At 33.2% G+C, this 21,129-nt stretch overlaps 3 protein-coding genes across 5 annotated transcripts in view; 1 reads left to right on the forward strand and 2 right to left on the reverse strand.

Moving 5' to 3' along the window:
• Positions 1–4,135: 4,135 nt before the first annotated feature.
• LOC123691435 (ADP-ribosylation factor-like protein 6-interacting protein 1) lies at positions 4,136–5,840 on the reverse strand. Its single transcript, XM_045635822.1, has 3 exons — positions 5,642–5,840; positions 5,156–5,527; positions 4,136–4,686 (listed from the first exon to the last, which is right to left on the reverse strand). The coding sequence occupies exons 1-3, from the start codon at positions 5,657–5,659 to the stop codon at positions 4,498–4,500; spliced, it is 579 nt and encodes a 192-aa protein (XP_045491778.1). The 5' UTR covers positions 5,660–5,840; the 3' UTR covers positions 4,136–4,497.
• Positions 5,841–8,576: 2,736 nt separating this feature from the next.
• Positions 8,577–12,003, reverse strand: LOC123691125 (fatty acid-binding protein, adipocyte-like). Of its 3 annotated transcripts, none has more exons than XM_045635365.1 (5): positions 11,890–12,003; positions 11,212–11,303; positions 9,709–9,878; positions 9,301–9,411; positions 8,577–8,844 (listed from the first exon to the last, which is right to left on the reverse strand). In XM_045635365.1, the coding sequence occupies exons 2-5, from the start codon at positions 11,279–11,281 to the stop codon at positions 8,782–8,784; spliced, it is 414 nt and encodes a 137-aa protein (XP_045491321.1). In that variant the 5' UTR covers positions 11,282–11,303; positions 11,890–12,003; the 3' UTR covers positions 8,577–8,781. The 3 variants fall into 3 exon arrangements, with proteins under 3 accessions (XP_045491321.1, XP_045491322.1, XP_045491320.1); XM_045635366.1 differs by lacking the exon at positions 11,890–12,003 and adding an exon at positions 11,839–11,876 and having other exon boundaries at positions 11,212–11,307; XM_045635364.1 differs by lacking the exon at positions 11,890–12,003 and adding an exon at positions 11,754–11,858.
• A 420-nt stretch (positions 12,004–12,423) lies between these two features.
• The window catches only part of LOC123690931, a 74,202-nt gene continuing 65,496 nt past the window's right edge, over positions 12,424–21,129 (forward strand). Inside the window, exon 1 of the mRNA XM_045635088.1 lies at positions 12,424–12,908. Coding sequence (XP_045491044.1) covers positions 12,739–12,908 — 170 coding nt within the window. The 5' untranslated portion in view covers positions 12,424–12,738. The remainder of the gene's footprint in view (positions 12,909–21,129) is intronic.

Below are 21,129 nucleotides of genomic sequence, written 5' to 3' on the forward strand. Positions count from 1 at the left end.
ATTAAAAATTCATGTATTTCCTCATTATTCCTTTATCTATGTTTTAAGGCATAAGCACCTAATTTAGTACTCGGGAACTAACTGTAGGTTTTGATTTCCTTGCGAATGTCGAAATTTCCTAAAAAATTCAGCATTTGCGGGTGTATCTTTTGATTGCGTTGGCTTATAAGTTTGATTTTTTCACAACATCAAGGGACCTTAGACAAGAGTATTCGATATAAATTTTAGCTTGATACGTCCAAGCGTTCCTGAGAAAAAGGGTGTTTTTTTTAAATTAATGCTGCAAAATTTGTCGCAAATTGCGACATTCGCAAGAGAATCAGAACATACCTTACATTATACTTCCCGTGAACAGAGATTCTTCAAATTTGGTTAAAAGCAATGTCGTAGGTTTATCTAGCTCTAGCTGTGAAAAAATCAAACTTATAAGCCAACGCAATCGAAAGTTTTACAGCCGTTTATGCCACCGACATTCGCCGTACTCAGTTATAATAATGTACTCTGTGTTCGCCGGGATTAAAAATCAGGTTTAAACGGAACTTTAGGTGTGTGAGTCACTCCGATTCGCAGGACCGCGCCTGAATAAAACTAAATAATAATAATATCAGCCACAAATACTTGCAAATGTATGGCTTCAATTGCGTTTTTCACCCACAGACAAATATATCATAATACCCAGCTGCGCCTCGCCGTTTCACCCGCGCGCGTGAATGAGTTTTACCTTTTAATCCTATTGTTTCTGTGGGAATACCGGTATAAAAAATAGCCTAAGTTACTCCTTAGAGCGTTTTCACATTGTCCGGTCCGATATCGGATATCGGAAGCCGATAGCCGATATCCGATATCGGACACAATTTGCCCTTTCACATTATCCGATAATATCGTCCCGATATCATGAGTGTTGCCAGAAACTGGAAAAGTAGATATATGGAGAATTAAAAAAAACAGTGGATGCATTTATGTTACAAAAAATAAACTTTATTTTAAATAAAATAAATAGTAATAAATAAACTATGTTTTTCAAACCGGTTTAATCTGCTGACTGCGGAGTTTGGATTTGTACCCTCTGCAGAGTCAGAATCTAGTTTCAATATTCAATTTCATTGTGAGGCTTGTTTTTTTATATGCTGTTTTTCTTTTTTTAATAATAGAACATGTTGTGTGGTCGTAGTGAATTATTTTTAGAACTTTTTTATATTAAATCATGTACGACTGTTATGTTCTTATACAAATAAAATAAAATAAAATTCAACTCAGTATTAAAGCGACGAAACTGGCAAATATAAATTCAAATTACATTTACAAATGTAGGTGCTGTTATCTACCACAGAATAGTAAATTATCTACGTAGTACCACAGACTAATAATAATATAGCCATTTAAATAATCTAAGGCCCCGTTTCCACCTGCAAGTAAACTTCTGCAAGAACTGTCCGACAGTCTGTCTGACAGCAGCTTGCATGTGTAAACTATGTTGCAAGTTCTGTCGCGACAGTTTGTCAAGCGCTTCTTGCGAGAAGTTGCGACAGCATGTGTAAACATGACTGCGTCTACTCGCGACAGTTCTCGCAGCTTATCGGTCTAGTTCCGTATATCTCGCAGCAAGCTGCAAGTATCGCCCACATGGCTTTTGATTTTTGTTTATTTGAAATTAATGAGTCGTGAATGCTCTTGTGAAGAATGAAGAAACTATAAAGTCAATAGGATTATATGAGATCTTAAGATGGAATAATGTGATTATTTTTTGAAAATGAAGTGAAATGAAAATTTATTTGTTGAGTTGTGGTTACAAAGTTTTTATAATAAATTTCATGTCCGCACAATTCACCAACAAATTGGCATATAATATATTTATATTATGCTAATTTTATAATTTAACTAAGTTATTATTTAAACAATATATTATTTACATTAGTTCATTAGATCATTTTACATTAAATAGTACACATTATAAATTATAGTATACGATTTATTTCACAAAATAGAATAGAAAAATTGTAACAGTAATTCCTATCCCGTCACTCGCAAGATCGTGTGTAAACACCTCCGCGATAAGTTGCGATAGTATGATGCGCGAGCTTCTTGCATGACATTTATTGCAGCAATAAATTGCAGGATATGTAAACGACATTGCAAGTAACTCATGCAAGACTTCCGCGAGTTTACTTGCAGGTGGAAACGGGGCCTAAGCACGAACCCAGACAACCAAAATAGTAAACAAGCCAAACATGCTCAAAAGTCGCCGCGCGTTCTTGACAAAATGTAAGGTCGCCGCATTCTAATTCTGAAATTTTAGAGAAAACTCAACAAAATTGCCGTATTGTAAATTTTCTTTTCAATAAAAAGAGTTTGATTTTAAAAAATTCAACTGATAGATCGTAGTTGTACATACAGTAAAAATAACTACAAAAAAGAAACCGACTTCAAAATAGCTGGAAAAGTAAAATATAAAAAAGATTTGATATTATTTTATACTTAATATTATTTAGATGTGCTATTTATTATACAGGTTTGATATCGGCGCTAAAACAAAGCACTAAATCTGTGACTCAATGACAACAATACAATAAACAGCTTACAGCACAACAGTAGTCCAAGTAGGAGGAGGAGCGAGGCAGAATGAGTAAATAAAGATAAAAGACACTAATATTTCGAAGATACGGTTGAATTTAAGAACGCAATCTATTTTTGTTTACTTCAGTTCAGCCAATTGCCGTATATTATAGGACGGTATTAAAGTAGCTCCCGTAAAAATAGTATTTTTAATGCCTTTAAATACTTAAATGAATGTTTTCTTAATAAAAAGGTTTAAAGTAAATGAAAGGATTTTTTTTTACATTTAGCGCCTAGAAATGACTGAAAATACACAAACTAGTGCTTTTTTTGCTGTTGGTATACTACCTTTTCGAAAATTGAGTTGGTAACACTGAACATTATCGTCCGATAGTTCACGGGAATATCGGTGTTGGCTCCGATATCCGATATCGGACCGGACAATGTGAAAGACAGGTACCTAAATCATACATTTTACTTAGCCTCCGATATCGGATATCGGCTATCGGCGCCCGATATCCGATATCGGACCGGACAATGTGAAAACGCTCTTATAGTTAACAGTTAACTCTCAGTGAAAGTGCTGTCAAAATCGGTGCAGCCATTCCTGAGATCAGTTGGAATAAACAGACAGACAGCTAAAATTGTATAAATTACTATTTTGGTAAATTTATACGTAATATTCCATCAGTACAATAATGTAATTTATATTGAAATAGAGTTTTTGTTTTTTTTATTAGATAACATGTTTTCACTAACATCTTAAAGATGGCGTGGTCTATCCTTGAGTGTTTTCCTGTGAAGGCGAATAAGCGTATTCGAAACCCGCCTATATTTTCTATTCATAGAGTTTTTCAAATATTTTTCATACAGGTGTGGCGTAATAAAATCATAACTAGAGATAGAACATGTTGTAGCGGTGCAAAATAAATTTTGTGTAACTAGTTCCTTGGTTTTCGAGATACCTGTGAGAGAATTACATACAACAGAGAAGTTGTTATGTGGCTATACCTTCCTATTAGAATGTAAATTGAATTGATATGGAATGCATGGGGTTATGGGCCTTGCTATTGTTTATATTTCTTGAGTCAGTAGCTCGATGAGTCTCGGTACTACTGACCCACGCGACGCACTACCATCGACCGCGCAAGGTGTGCCGTGAGCACACCTTGCGTTAGGTGTTTAAGTTATTTATTATTATTTAATACTAGCTGCGCTCCGCGGTTTCACCCGCATTGCTCCGCTCCTGTTGGTCTGAGTGTGATGATAATATATACCCTATATCCTTCCTCGATAAATGGGCTATCTATCACCGAAATAATTTTGCTAATCGGACCAGTAGTTCCTGAGATTAGCGCGTTCAAACAAACTCTTCAGCTTTATAATATTAGTATAGATTATTTCACATACAATAATTAATTATGGAAAGTCATTTAAATTCTCCGACATTTACCCATACACCGGCTTTGCCACTTTCTGGTGGTATGAAGGAATTTTTTCAATCTCTTTTAGCATAGTATTGCTGCATAAGTGCATTATCACTTGTGTCCTAGTCGAGGTTTTAAGAACAAATAAAGAAAAATTAATTTTAATTCATATCCTTTTATTTAACAAAAGTTAATAATTTAAAGCTCACAACATAAGCTACATTAAACTTAAAATGGTAATGACCAGACTTACATCACATAAAAAGCTAGCAACTGATAAAAGCCAATGATATTATAAGTAAACAGGTGTAGATAGGTTATTAGCGCTCCAAAAGTGGTATTTAAATATGGCTAATTGGCCACAATTTACATGAGTACACTAATTTATCCCATACAATAGTTGAATCATGCCATCTTACTTTGATGTTTGATTGTTTGTGCGGTAGTGTGCTCTATTTGAAGACTGAATGTTACCTACACCTTTTTACTTATAATATCATAGATGTTATCAAATCAATTATTCTGATTTCAATGCTATCTTTGGTGCCATGTGGATCATGGACAGGACAGTGTTGAAGATGCCTCTGTGCTGAATGCCAGGCCACAGGAGCACCACAATCGAGAATATGTAAAGCAGGAACACATTGTTGATAGTTGACGACAACCAAGCCAGGATGCACAGCATACTGATGGAAATTATGTAGTACTGGAAAAGAAAAAAGATAGTTTATAGGTAGTAAATAGATTGATGTATAGTTCAATTCAAACTTAATTGCAGTTTAGGAAGTTAGATGCAGTTGCAAGTGCGGGTGCGCACAAGTCCCTGATTGTCCCGCTAATACTTAAAATTGGTTTTTTGCTCAATGGATCATACAATATTCCGAGCCACCATTAAGTTTGAATTGTACTGTACTTACAATTAAAATTAAACAATAATATCCTTTGACTAATGTTATAAATATAGCACCTATTTGGATTTACTCAAATCTGAGTATAGCATGCAGCATAACAAGCAAGGCTTTAGATAAATCAAAATTGGCCTGTGGTCACACGGTCTTTACTCAATCTCTTTTACTAATAAATTATATCACAGATGTTTATGCAATTTCGCCTATAAAATTATCTCTAATCATTTTTGAAAAAAGAAAGTAATTTAAGTTAAATAATATTCTTACCATGATAGGGCTATCTTCTCTTAGTGAGTAAAACTTGCAAAACTGTTTAAAGGTCCCATTATACATTTCTACAATGCTCCTACAGATATCTTCATACGTTTTTTCATTTTGTCCTGACCATGAGTTAGGACTACAGATAGATTTGCAAACAATGGGAACAATGAAATCAACAAAGTTTATGAACAAACCAACAATTGCAAATGTTGCAAGAGTGTTTAGGTCCATTAACCAGATAATTAAATATAGAAATGATACGGACGCCACTATGGCACAAGGATGCCACTGTTGTTCCCATAGGAAAACCGATTTTAAAGGCAGCAACGCTGTGCGCCACCCTTCCAACAATCTCTTCAATTTTTTTACTTGTAGCTCCTAAAAGTAAAATGAGATTTTAAAACGACAGTACAATGCATTTCAAAAATAAAAAAATCAACGCATTATGTGCGTAGATCCGTACAATAAGAAATAGTAGTATTTTTTAGTTACCTGGTTAGCATCAGACATTGCGGTGCTTGGAATGTCGTGCAAGTTGTAAGCTTAAAGTAATATTATAAGGTGAGAGTGAGGATCAGTAAATTAGAAAAGTAAAATTAGGAAGAGCTTTGAAATTGCACCTCCGACCGTTTTCTTTCTTTTGTCATTAAATTATTCAAAACAATGTATCGATCACAAAGTGACAGCTCAATCAGTGCTGCCAACAACTTTTTCTGTTAGGTAGTTCATCAGAAAAAAAAAACTTAAAATATACATATTATAGATCAGCAAGGTTTTACAATGTACCATCAAGTAAATGTAAAATAATTAAAAGAGTATAAAATTTTTAATTAAAATAATTATAATGCTACAAGTACAATATACTCCAGTCAGTCAAGACAATAAATTCACAATAATTCCAAAAGTTTTCAAACTTACAACTGAATGGTACATTGGGACGACCACAGGGACGACAATAAATCTCATTCTGCAACCTTGTCCGTAGTCCGAAACATTGTTATAATTGCAATTAAGTAAATTATTTTTTGCTGTATGGTCGTGAAAAAAATTCCCAAAGTTCTGCAAACTTGGGGAAGTTTTCGATATAATATTTCATATCACGTATTAAATTTGCAACCAATCGCAGTGAACAGCATTAGATTTTAGAAATTAGAAGCTTCTGATTAAACTGTCCTAAATTTAGAAATGTAGGTAATCTTTGATATAAAAATGAATCCCAAAATGTGTTGGTAAGCGCATAACTTGAGAACGGCTTAACCGATTTCGTTAATTCTTTTTTATAATATTCCTTGAAGTTCGAGGATGGTTCAGAAAACATGAATATGTACCACGGGTGAAGCCCGGGCGGACCGCTAGTCAGATATAAATAAGGATATAAATTACGAAGAACCCACGAGTCTCGGCCACGAGTACAGAAATTACCTACCTACTACGAATATATTATTTAATAATTCAAGTTCGTTACAATATATTATTGAATCTTTAAAAACTGTAAAATTTACCTGCATAACTAGGTATACTAGGTACATATTATTATAAAGCTGAAGAGTTTGTTTGATTGTTAGAACGCGCTAATCTCAGGAACTACTAGTCCGATTTGAAAAATTCTTCCCATTTATCGAGGAAGATTATAGATATATCATCACGTTATGACCAACAAGAACGGAGCAATGCGAGTAATACCGCGGGGCACTTATTACTCCATAGTAATTAGTAACTATAAAACAAAGTCGCTTTCTCTGTGTCCCTTTGTACGCTTAAATTTTTAAAACTACGCAATGGATTTTTGATGCGGTTTTTTTAATAGATAGAGTGATTCAAGAGGAAGGTTTTAGTTTAAAATTTACTAGCGGTCCGCCTCGGCTTCGCCCGTGGTACATATTTCACCTATGTTCTTTCTCAGGGTCAGATTGTCCGTGACAATTTTCATCAACATCGGTTCAGTAGGTAGTATAAGAGCCTATTCATTACAATCAAACAAACAAAGTTTTCCTCTTTATAATATTAGTGTAAATTAGGTTTTAGACAGGCATAGCACCATAAACCGTCTGTAATAGACGTATAGGCCAACGACGACGAGGTTTTAGACAAAGCGGGCGAAGCCGCGGGCGGTAAGCTAGTTTTATATAAATGTATGTGATGTACATAATGTGTTTGTTGCTACTTGCTCAAAAACCACTGAAAAGATTTTGTTTATTCTATAATTTTCTTTAATATTTATTTAGACAAAAAATTTGTAAAACTTAGAGATACTGATACAGTGCCCAGTATCTTCTATCTGATATTGGGATAACACTTCGATTTTTATTCTTGGGCTCTTCCTCGATCGGCACCTTCTCATTCTCCTGAACCTAATATCATCATTCATTTTTGTAAAAATAAACTCAAAAAAATGTGGTAAAGACAAACTACGCAATATGCTTTTGTCGAGTCTCAGGGTGCTTTTCCACCAGAGGCGTGTCACTTTGCTGGAGATGCGTTTGTTATCCACCAATCATATAAATTCATTCACATGTCACACCCTTGGCCGTCATTCCATACAAAATTATTGTTTTGACCACAGTTATGACAATCACATGCATTAGACATTAGAGTGCATTAGACATTTGTACAGAGTGAAAATGTGTGTGTTCCCTGTGTTAGGGTTAGCCAAGGGCATTTTTGACTTGCGTGTTCATGTCACACCTATGGTCGATCAAACATTCATTGCCCTGCACCAAATTTCCAACATAAGTAGGTATGTAGATACATTCAATTCAAACAAAAACACAATATGTCCGCGACTTGCGACTTTTGCACGCGGTACAGTACATATTTAGAAACTACGTTTAAAACACTAAGTTTAGATACCCATAATATCACTAACACATTCATCACATCATACATCTACTTAGTAAATTTAATAAATCATTGCTTTTGTAAACATTATATTATGTTGTCAAGCGTAATCTTTGCTGTGTATCATCCTTGCTGTAGGCGCTAGCCATATTACTCGTGATCGTGCGGGGTGGCGTAAAAGATCACTTTTGGCGGGAGGCGGAGTGTAGTTTCTATAGCGTTAGACATACATACTATGAAGTATTATGTGGCGTAACACTAATGGAAACGGTCTCAGTTAAGATGTTTTTATATGGATGCGTGTTATGTTCAGACTTCAGAGCGCCTACTATCGATACATTGCAAAGCTCGAGCTGCGTATCTTCCTCGCACAACTACTTAGCAGTGGCGCATCCTCATAGCACATCTTACTTGCACCGCTACGCGACGTAACTGAGCATTGGTGGAAACAAGTGAAAACATTTTCATAGCTTAGCTACATAGTACATCTCGGGTGGAAAGGCACCTTTATGTCGCAGATTTTATTTGTAGATTAATTACCTATATATTCTGTGACAAATAAGATTGTATGTTTAAAAAAAACGCTATAAAACTTTATAAATAAACTTTATTAATAAATATATAGTATATTTTTAAAAAATAATATAAAAGATGTAAAAAAATATCAGTCTAACCGAGATAATAATAAAATAATCTCCAACAGTCCAACTTATAATATCACATACAGATAAAAAGTACAGAATGTAAGTAAACTCTTATAATATTATAATAATATGTATATAAAGATAACACTTTTACGAAGTTACTCTTTTGAAGTACCTTTTAGCGGGAACCTTAGCTTTGTCATGAGTCAGTGTCTGAAAGAAAAAATCGAATTAGAAATCAAAACAAAAAAAGCATTACACTGTCTTGAATTTAGCATTCACTGCCTGCTTTTCATCTATATTCTATACTTATATTATAAAGCTGAAGAGTTTGTTTGTTTGATTGAACGCGCTAATCTCAAGAACTACTGGTCTGATTTGAAAAAAAAAATTCGGTGTTAGATAGCCCATTTATTGAGGAAGTTTATAGTCTATATATCATTTAATCATTATGCTAAGACCATAGGAGCGAAGCCACACGGATGAAACCGCGAAGCCCAGCTAGTATTAAATGAACTACTACATACTTAGTAAATATAGTTATTTAATGCTTTTGAAGAAAAGCAATTTATTTTGAAAGACCAACTTTATACTTGGATTGCAAATTTGATGTAGTCATTCTAAGGAAACAATTATTTTTAACTTAAATTCATTCTCATGGATACTTACAATCACACACTCATCATCAGTGAAGAGGTATTGGCGTCCACATTTTTCCCCTGAGTCAGGAATCACCGAGTCAGTAATCACTTCATTGTCATTCTGTATTTTTGTTACACTCTGAAAAATAATATAAAATTAGACATTTTTATAATGCATATAAAAATAAACATACTTTAGTGTGAAGTCCCATGACACCAAGTGGGGTAAGGCAAAAATGCATTATGCATACATCTGCTTCACTGATAGATATTCTTTCAGTGAAGCAGACTAGTAGGTCATCAGCATTCTGTGTCCTGCCAGACCGAGACATTTTTTTTTTCGACTTAAAAACTTGGACACTAATGAAGAAAATAATTAAAGATTTTAAATAAAGTTATGCCTTAATTTAAATTAATAACTAACTCTTACTAATACCTTGATAATAGTATTAGGCATTTGTTCTTCATATTCTTCACCTAGCTTAAATGTATACTCCGTTTTCCTCATCATAGATGCTGTTTTAATTGTCATTTGATCGCCATCCACAGATATTACCATCTGAGGTGATGATAAACCCATCATTTTTCTCCCCATGTATGGCACACCTACAATATAAAAGTGTGAACAGAAATTGTAACTGACATAAAAAACAGCACTCTAAAAATTGTGCACATTTTATTATCATACAGTAATCCAAAATTAATAATGCACATGCAAATCTTCGCTAATTGTCGTATTTCCGAAGACACTCGAATCATTGAATCGTAAGATCCCTAAACAACGAACTTGCATTTTACACCTTGTTCAAAAGAAATAGAAGTCAATTCATGGTCATACAGTATACACAATCAAAAACAAATCGGGCGGTAGGTGACGACTGACGGTAGCCTGTCAGTCAAAAAACTCAAAAATCCGTCAGTTGTCTTTAAATATTGGTGGTGACTGCACGTGTTCTCTCTGTGTGGAATTATATAGAGCTGCTATTACGTACCCTTCTTGGTTTTGTTTTTAAAGGTGAATTGAATTAATGGATGAAATGATTTACACAGGTGATGGCAGTAGCGAAAGTGAAAATGAAGAAGAGTTCCGATGTATCTAAAATGTCAGAAATAAAGATAATCCCTGATTTTGATTGTTTTTATTTTTTTTGTAATTGTCATAATATTGAAGAATGATCAGTACTGTAAATACTTTTGAACTGAGATTTTAATGATAAGATTTACATATATGGTTTAAATATAAACCTGTGTTTGAAAACCATACTTTATCTACACTAATATTATAAAGAGGAAAACTTTGTTTGTTTGTGATGAATAGTCAATAGGCTCATAAACTACTGGACTGATTTTAAAAATTCTTTCACCATTCGAAAGCTACATTATCCACGAGTAATATAGGCTAGGTTTTATCCCGGAAATCTCACGGGAACGGGAACTATGCGGGTTTTTCTTTGAAAACGCGGGCGAAGCCGCAGGCGGAAAGCTAGTACAATATAAATTTTGTATTATTTTAACCTTCTTTTCTTCCATCATTACACCAGCTTCAGTAAGACACTTTAAAAGTACTATAAATTTTCCAAGTAAAACAATCCAACAAAGATAATATATTTGCAATCGTGGGGTTATACTCGCTATTTACTTACAAGGAATTATCGAAACAAAATCGTTACTTACCCACAAATACATATTAATCTCTTTTAGCACAAAACATATAATTTGACTAAATTATGCATGAAGAAAATGCATTTAACCGCTCTATATAGATATCATCTTCGGACTTTCCGAGAATATGACAGTTGCCGAACAGTGACGAAGATTTCTATGCACATTATTACTTTTGGATTACTGTAAATGCTCGACATCAAAATGATTGATTTGAAGATATCTACCACATAGGTACTGACTTATTATTAAAATAGAAAATAAAATTAATACATACCCACTACACTAAAATATTCATCAATATTTTCATTCTTATAGTGTTGATAAGTTCCAGCAATTGATGGCATGTTGATGTATTTTAATTGCGACCTTAAAACACGAAACCAACAAATTGACTATGAATAATGTATGAGGTACTAATAGGTAGTATATGAGGTGCGAAATAAATTATTACCTATCTTTTCATAATCATATCAATGCTTTTTTTAAATTACGTGACATACAGAAGATAAGTGTTATCAAATCAACTCATTATTAATTGCTTGGTAACCAGGATAAGATACGTCTGATTTTTATTTTAAACGTTTATATTCAAACTAGTGGTCTGCCCCGGCTTCGCCCGTGGTACATATTTCGCAATAAAAGGTACCTAGCCTATTTCTTTTCTCAGGTATTAAAATATCTCCATACCAAATTCCATTCAAATTGGTTCAGTATTTTGGCGTGATTGAGTAACAGACAGACAGACAGAGTTACTTTCGCATTTATATTATTAGTATGGAAAATAATATTGTAATAAAAAAAGTAAGACTGATTTACCGTTTACACAATTGGACAAGAATTGTTTTCAGATCAATAAGAAGATATAAAAATGTTAAAATATATAATATAAAATACCTTAGCATACATGTATATTTAAACTGTATAAAGAATGAGATTATATTTTATTACATACCTACACACGGTAATATTCCGAATAAATTAAAAATTAATTAAAAATGAATTAAAATTTAAAAATTACAGTGTGATTACAGTGAAGTGAAGTGTGAACCACAGACCTTGACCACAGATAAAACCACGATAAAACTGGAAAGAGCAGGGTTGCCCAATATAAATTATATTTTACCCCATCCATATGCATAAAATAATTTAAATTTTTCAAACATTATACAAATATTTTAACCATGTATATTAAGAATTTATGCAGTTAATAATGAAATGATGAAAAATTGAAAAAATTGGTAAATTCCAAATATGTCTAAAAGTAATTGTTTTTAATTAAATTTAAGTTTTTACATTGTTGACATATTTTTCCTGATAATATTATAGTTTTTTTAATTGGCAATACAATATTTACAACAAAACACAGATAATTTAAAAACTTCACATCTGTCAATTGTCGTAAATTGTCTACGGTTAATGTCTTGTAAAAGACAACAGAGAAAAATAATTATTATTGCCACTTCGCCAGTCTGTCTAAATTTCTTTGTCTATGTTTGAATACATAGTGTACATTACCTATCTTGTGTACAATAATTTTGTGTTGGTGTGCGCCCTGTGAGTGAGATGTGATTCGAGTGTTTTGATTTATATCAATACTTGTAATATTTTCGAATAAACTTGTCGATCGTCTTCGATACCAAATAGTTAACAACAAACGAAGCATAATTACGTTTAATCAGTGTTATTTACAGTAATTTGTTGTAATCTTGATTGTCCTGACGACAGTATCTTATTTTATATGGTTTGTTGATCAATCCAGTGTTTTGTTATATTGTAAGGAAAACAGAACATTTATACGAAAATGGGGGATAAAGACGATTATTTGACGACCTATCGTGTGTTTTTTGAGAATTTTGCGGCCACTGTATGTCCTGAGGATCAATTACCTGTCTCCTGTCCTGACTACTGTATCACGGAGGCAGAGCTGGCCGGCGAAGTCATTTACTGGATTATCGCATATCTAAGAGATAGGTGAGTAAGGCAAAATTATGTTAAATACTTGTCGTAATCCATGCCCTGAAAACAAAGTGTAAAGCTAAAGGATTACAGTCCTAACTCTTTGAATAAGATGTTCTGTGTGTTGTATAAGAATAAGGCTATCAAAAATATATACAATGTATCCTTACATTATTTACATTTTCTTATCTGATTTTTTTCCATTTTGCCTATACAGTCAAAACCGTTTATGGCGACATCGTTTAAAACAACATACCGGTTAAATTGACCAAAATCAAAGGTCCTGGCTGAATGTTATATGACCGCCTTATCGAAAACATTGGTTTTTACGACATTGTTTACTACGACATACCACATTAAGCGACCACATTTGGTTAATATTTTCGGAGTATTATATCTGTAGAACGACCGGCTCAGCTGTATTGTAAAAAAATTGAATAGGTAACTGTATCCACATCTGGCACGGTGTAATAGTCAATGGCTATTATCGTAAAAGTAATCAAAGTTTAGGGTCTTTTGTAATTAGAAACAAAGGACATGCATGCAGTAGCCTCAAGGCCCGCTTCGTCATATCTCTTAAGTCAGTTTGTTACTTATCTTTACACAAGGCACACCAAAACATATTGTTGAGTTAACTGTGAAAATTGTAACATGTCGCAAAAAAGAAAACAAATCAATATCGAAGAAAAATCGCGTATTATTTCAAAGCTAGACAAAGGATTTTCAAACAAACACACTCGACAATTTTAACCGTTTGAAAAGAAAGGGAGAAAATTCAAATCCGGTTGTTACAACTATCGGTTTTTACGACTCAATATGAGTAGTCCCTTTGATGTCGTTATAACAGATTTTGACTGTATTTTTATAAGCACATACCTATATTTTTATTAGGAGGTTTCCCACTTTCTCTTTGTATAAATTTGAGAGCAGATAAAATTTTATATTGTACGTATATGGTTGTACTTAACAAATAAAAGTGGTTCAATAAATTGTGTTGCAGTGGGTGGCAAATAAGTAACTTAAAGTATTCCTTGTACTGGGCTTTTATTAGAAAAAATATTTTCTCATGAAGTATTTATTTTTAACAAATGACACAATACCTATATGAAATGGATATCTGGCAACTATGTACCTATGGTTTGGTGTATGCCGTAAATAAATAAATAAATAAATAACTATCTGGTGGCCTTGACACTATGTTGCCAAATACCGGATAACTACTATTCAAATAAGCCATTTAATAATTAAAAAAAAAATCTAGATAAAAAACCCTATAAATAAGTTAAATTTTAGTAATAGAAGCACTGCACTGGCAAATTTTGATTTTACAAATAGTTGGCAGCTTGATATAACTCTTTGTTGGCCTTATTATTTTATTGTGTGAGAAAATAAAAATTATGTAAAAAATATAAGTGTATGAGTATTGTGAGATAGTTTTAGTATTGTAATTTTGTGAAAATTTTCTTTTACTCTATATATTTATTTTTTCAATCATTACCAATAAAAATCCCAGTAAAAATTTAATAGCTTTTAATTTAATAGGAATACAAGAATCAATATAAAGCTGATAATAATTATAAACTATATTGTAATTAGTATATCAGTATTAGAATTCAAACTATATAATATGTACATAATACAATAGCAATTTCAGTATAACACCTCCATCCATTGTTCTTTATATAGTATGGAAAATATACTGCACATTCAGCAAACATGTTTTGCTGACCTGACCCTTGGTTGTCAAGGTTACGGTTAGTGTTACTTAGCTACAAAGGAATGTCTACCTGTTTTCCTAAATATGAAGTTTGGGTCTTTAATTAATTGCTTGCAAACTTTTTAAGTAAAGATCCTATAGGTATAAGACAATACATTTTTCTAGTCAGTTTAAGGATTATGTATTTATATTTTTGGAACTACTGTAGATTATCCGTTAAAAACATGAATCTTCTCTTTATTGTTATAGTTTATTTATATATAAATATTTATGTTGTATTGTAGAAGACTTTCAAGGCATGCTGTAAGTTCAATGGCTTCATATAAAAAAATCTTATCTTAATATATATAAATCTCGTGTCACAATGTTTGTCCTCAATGGACTCCTAAACCACTTAACCGATTATAATAAAATTCGCACACCTTGTGCAGTTCGATCCAACTTGAGAGATAGGATAGTTTAAATCTCAAATCGTTTTAGAGAAAGCGGGCGAAGCCGCGGGCGGTAAGCTAGTTCTATTATAAATTTAAAGTATAACATTTTCATACAGCCTATAGCCTATAGAAGGACATTCACCTTTAAGGTATATTCCAAACAAATAATTTAAATTTGAACAAGTGTTCCAGTGAGTGGGAGAGTCGGAAATATTAGTTGCCTTATAAGATTGTAGTATTACGCAAGCCATCTGGCGTTGTTTGGTGGAAATTTTAAGCATGGTAGCACAATTTTTTATGGATGACAGGTTGTATGCAAACATCATTAGTCAGCCCGTACCGATAATCATAAACCGCAGGCCGCGAGTACGCGTATGTTACTTTGAATAGGTAATTAGGAATAGGTAATTAAATTAAAATATAGAGGCGCATTTATATGCATATTAACAATAACAGTACATAATATGTTAAGCAAGACTTTGTATAACAAATACTGCTGAGGGAACTAAGATGAATTTTCGTAAATACTTAAATTTAATTTTCGTTATACATATTTAAATTAATGAAAGTAGCAACGCCGTTCGATAGCAGTAATGTAGTATTTTATGGAACATTCATATTTTATTCTTCCTAAATTCATGTAATTCAAATTACTTAATAACTTTTATCTTGTTTCGTAATAATTCAGCCCCCGGAATCACAGACACAATAGAAAATCTATTGAGCCCCGAGCGGCCCGATCTGACCACGAGGTCAATGGGTTAAATCTGTTATATATTGTATTGTGCATTTCTTTATAGGTTTATCGAGCGAATATAATATACTGTGCGCTTAGATCATTTGATCTAAGACTGTGCGTGGTAGAAATTACGCGCTTTTTAATAGAGCAGCGTAAAACGATGATAATCTATACATTTACATTTTACATTACAAACAATACAACCTTACGCAAACAGTAAAGTACAAATAAATGTTATCTAATCGTATTGAAGTTAACTAGACTGAAAAGATTTCATGATTCGTAGCTATAGAAGTGGCGACTACCTACCTAGTACCTACTCCGATTAAAATAACATACAATTTGTTTTTTTTTCATTTTCTTTCTCTTAAAGTACCTAAGTAACTAATAATACAAAATTAATATGTGCAGTTGTTATCTAATTTGTTTTGGCACAGACTTCGACTTCCTCCTTTAATGAGGAAATCGATTTGCCTATAACAATTTTCTGACAAAATGATATATATAAATAGTTACACTCTATTTTAATAGAATGTAAATAAATCAATTATTAAGTAACAAAGACGGCTGGTGTCATTGACATAGAGCGGCAGCAATTATATCTTTAATGATCTCGACTTCCTCCGAGCACTGGCAGGAGTTGATAAATATTTAAGAGGACTAATGTTGCAACAACTGCGTGAGTAATATGCTTGTGTAAGACAATATGTATAATCGATTTGTAACGTTACTTGTGTTTACATTATAACGTGTTGTTCGGTGTTATGCTAGCAGATAGACACTTCATTAATGTAGGAAATTTATTCCGTAGCCGAGTGTAATTCGCATGTTACGATGTCTACGTTGTTCGTTGCATCCTTTGGTTACGTAAATGCTTAATTTGAAAATTTGAAAACTTTCATCTGAGAAATTTATTTAAGCAAGTTAATTAAAATAGTTTTCATTTTCATTACAGTATATTTTTAACTAACACCGTTACACAGGCCAAGTCTTTGCTTTATAGGTAGTTTAGGAAAAAAACCTTAAATATAATTTATAGAGACATTTTCAGGGTGACGACGCTCAGGTTGTATATTTCGTGATATGCAAAATATCACGTTATTTCTATGGATGCATCAATGTTACCTAATCAGCATTGTGTATTGTAATGTAGTTATATGTGTATGTAGAACTGTTTCTCAGGTTGACCTATTCATTAGTGCGTAATTTAATAGCGCTTCAGTTGATACAGCGTGGGAAACGCACTGCATTCTGTCTTGACACTACGTAATCTGAAACTTTAGAAATTATGTAGGTAGGTGAACTTGCACTGAAGTGGAAAAATATTGAAAATCTTGTGTGAAGAAGTAAATTGCGTCTGTTGATTACATTTTAAGGAGCAAAGTTTTTAAGTTTTTAAGATTCTTTAACACGATATAAATTATTGTAAAACTAGCTTTCCACCCGCAGCTTCGCCCGCGCAGTCAAAGAAAAACCCGCATAGTTCCCGTTCCCGTGGGATTGCCGGGATAAAACCTATCCTATGTCCCGGGGTAAAAAGTAGCCTATGTCCTTTCTCGGGTATGAAAATATCTCTATACCAAATTTCATGCAAATTGGTTAAGTAGTTAAGGCGTGATTGAGTAACAGACAGACAGACAGACAGAGTTACTTTCGCATTTATAATATTAGTATGGATTGTAACACTGGATTATGTAATCAACCCGCAAAAACTGAACAAATAAATTTGGCGCTATTATCGCATACCTACTTAAAATAAATTTAAAAAAAATAACGTTCAGGTATTTGATTCGTCTCTACATCGTATATCCTTAAAAATATTAGGCAATGATTATTGCGTATTAGTACACTCGTGTGTCATCAACGGTTTTATTGCATTCTCTATAATTAGCGCGATTACAAAATGCTCTGAAAATATAAAAAGTTCCCACGGTGAACTTGCATTGTGAATCAAATGCAAGGCAGCGGTAAATATAGACGTGATAAACTTGGCAATCTAAATAACGAGGTCATCAATTAGATGATCTCTTTGAAGGCGATTTTAGCGTCCAAGTGCTAACGGGTACGTTTATGTTAAACGAATTACCTACGTAGGTAAATGTTTTAACTTTTAAGCCAGGTGAATTGAATTTGTTCTTTTGATGTTTAGGTTGTTTAATGTTTACCTTTTTGGGAAGAAGGTTGATAAATTGGTGTATTAAATGATTTTAAATGTAAACGGGCATTAGGATCCTACTACTATTTCACTATGTGTACACTTAACATATTCCAGAAATTATATTTATTTCTCAATTTTTAAGTTTTACACTTTTTTATAATGTTCATACATTTGACTTGAATTATTTCGTTTTTTTATTAACCAAGAATATCCATACTAATATTATAAATGCGAAAGTAACTCTGTCTGTCTGTCTGTTACTCAATCACGCCTAAACTACTGAATCAATTTTCATGAAATTTAGTATGGAGATATTTTGATACCCGAGAAGGGACTTAGACTACTTTTTATCCCGGGAAAATGACGCAATCTCGGAAATCCCACGGGAACGGGATTTAATAATTAGAACGGAATATGCAAGTTTTTTTTTGACTGCGCGGGCGAAGCTGCGGGCGGAAACCTAGTTAAATAATAATAATTTCAAATGAAGGCTATCAAAGCTACTGAATTCTACTATTGTTGGTCATAATACTAATCGTCAATCGATATGTTTAACGATATCCCGTATCCCTCATGAAAGATATCGTTAATTTGATTTATCAATAAGCTGCGGTGGTGGGTGTGCATTGCAAGGAGAAGACTCGTTTCTTGTAGTAGACTTACTCATGAATAAATTGGTATGAAAGCGGCGTGGGAGGTAAGCGGATGTGATAATAGCGTACCTATATTGGAGTCGGCTACTAGTCTTCACATACTGAGTCATTGGGAATTTAAAGATAAGTGATACTGTGAATGCGTGAGGCTTGAATGTGAAGTCTTACAGTGCTTAAGATCGCGTGTGGAAGATATGGAGATTAAAGAGTTAGGAAAGCAAACAAGTGTTTTCGATACGGAAGCTTTTATATGCATTATGCTGGAATCTAGTGTCATTTCGTACCTGTTTAGTACTTTAAGAGGGTGAAAACGAACACAATAAACATGTGTGTTTGCGTTATCTGTATGCATTGAGCGTAAAATTAGATACCTTTTCATACATAAACAGTAAACATTTAGTTACAAAAATGTATTATGTAAATGGAAACACAACAATTGTCAGAACATTAGTAGCGCAAAAGTGTTGACTGTTTAGATAGAGCGTGGAGAGGAGCACTGACCTTTTTATGTGTGCTATAGACAGACGAACGTCCGCATTTTATTTTGTGACTGTAGTTGTAATGTCCACGGCCGCTTTCAGATCCGGGGGAACGTATGTTCAAATTGGGCAACGTGTGAATGAAATCAAGTACCTAGGGAAGTTTTTGTTTTTGCTTTTTTAGTACTTCCTAAGTATGGTGTATATGTTCCGTATGGAAGAAATCAATGTTTCAATCCATGTGTTTGGAGTCTATAATAACTTGGAAAGATTTAAAGCGGGTTTAAAATGGGAGGATGAAATAAGTTTTCATCTTCTCTTCTTGTTTTATATCTTTGTCACAAACTTATGTTGTTTTGACCATACACTTGATTAAATGTTGTGGGAAAAGATATTTAAAACTTTTCCATAATATTTGTCATATTTTACTATTAGCGGAAATATCGAAATATGTATGTCGACAAAGTGTGTATAAAAAAATCAAGTGATTTCATCAATTCATCATTGAAATCAATCATTACTTTTACACGGAATCGATGATGTATAATACCTAATACCGTAATACCGAAACCAATGGGCTATTTAACCAGCTACACTAGCAAAGTTCATTTTCAATAAACAACAACCCTGTATAATTATATAGTTTATTAACTTGATGGCGAATCGTATAGATGCCTCCCCTACATTGGGTAAATCCGAATCGATGCACTGCACTTACAATGTTGCATCATTCATGCAAAATTAATCTAAAGGTCCACCCTGAAGTGATTAATATTAATTGAAATTTAAATATGTGGGCTTTCTATGTTTCGGAAGCTTTTAATAATTTATTGAAGACTAGCTTCCGCCCGCGACTCCGTCCGCGCGGATGTCGGTCTTCGCGTGGATGGTTTATTTCTCCATTTTGAGTACCTCTGACAATAACATCTTATAAATATCTATTGGACCCAATTCCCAAATACGGCTAGGCCTATAATAATACGCAAAGTGTGTTCGCGGTTCTACGGAACAACGTCTATGGATAAAACTGAAAAATTAAGATTAATTTTTTTCTACGTATTTTTCCAGGATAAAAAGTATCCTATTTTACGCCCAGGATAATAAGGTATAATTATACCAAGTTTCATCGAAATCGAACCGCTAGTTTTCACGTGATGCCTTCACATACAGACAGACAGACAGACAGACAGACAGACAGACAAAAATTTTTTTAATCACATATTTGGGTTTGGTATCGATCCAGTAACACCCCCTGGTATTTATTTTTTCAATATTTTCAATGTACAGAATTGACCCTTCTACAGATTTATTATATGTATAGATGTGGACATGCAGGAATTGTAGAATTTGAATTTTGAGCCATACTTTTAATTGTATTGCTCACACGGAGACACAGCTTAATCAAAAGAAAGATGTAACCCATGTTACATTATAAGTTATATTTTCAATTATTTATGTCCAGGTATACAAACAAGGTACTTTAGCTTCTAACCAATTAACCTTTAAATTATAATAAAACACTAGAATCGTAAAATCGTTCTCATTCGAATGTAAAACACATTTTATATTTCCAAAATACAATGTAAATTCGGTTGAGTCTGGCTCGCGACACAATCTGGCTTCCGTACAAATAAGCTATTTTTTTTCTTATTTAACCCTTTGAATTGCAGTATTGTGATATTAATAATATTTTAAAATACATCTTGATTTATTATTGTGATAGCTGGCGGTTTTTTATGTGAAAATTAATTTCGCTATTGTCAATAAAGGGCAAAAAAATGTATAAAATCAAGTTTTAAAATCTTAAATATATGTTTTATTTTCATTCAATTTTTAGGGTTTCGTACCCAAAGGGTAATACGGGACCCAATTACTGAGACTTCGTTGTCTGTCTGCTGTATCCAGGCTGTATCTCTTAAACCGTGATATACCGCTATAACAACAAATACTAAAAAATAAAAATATTAAGGGTCCCCATAGTACGGAAGCCTTCGTACGCGAGTCCGACTCGCACTTGGCCGGTTTTTTTCTTTCCTATGTGAATATCTAAAGATTA

Source organism: Colias croceus, chromosome 4, assembly GCF_905220415.1.
Source record: "Colias croceus chromosome 4, ilColCroc2.1".
Taxonomy (NCBI): Eukaryota; Metazoa; Arthropoda; class Insecta; order Lepidoptera; family Pieridae; genus Colias; species Colias croceus.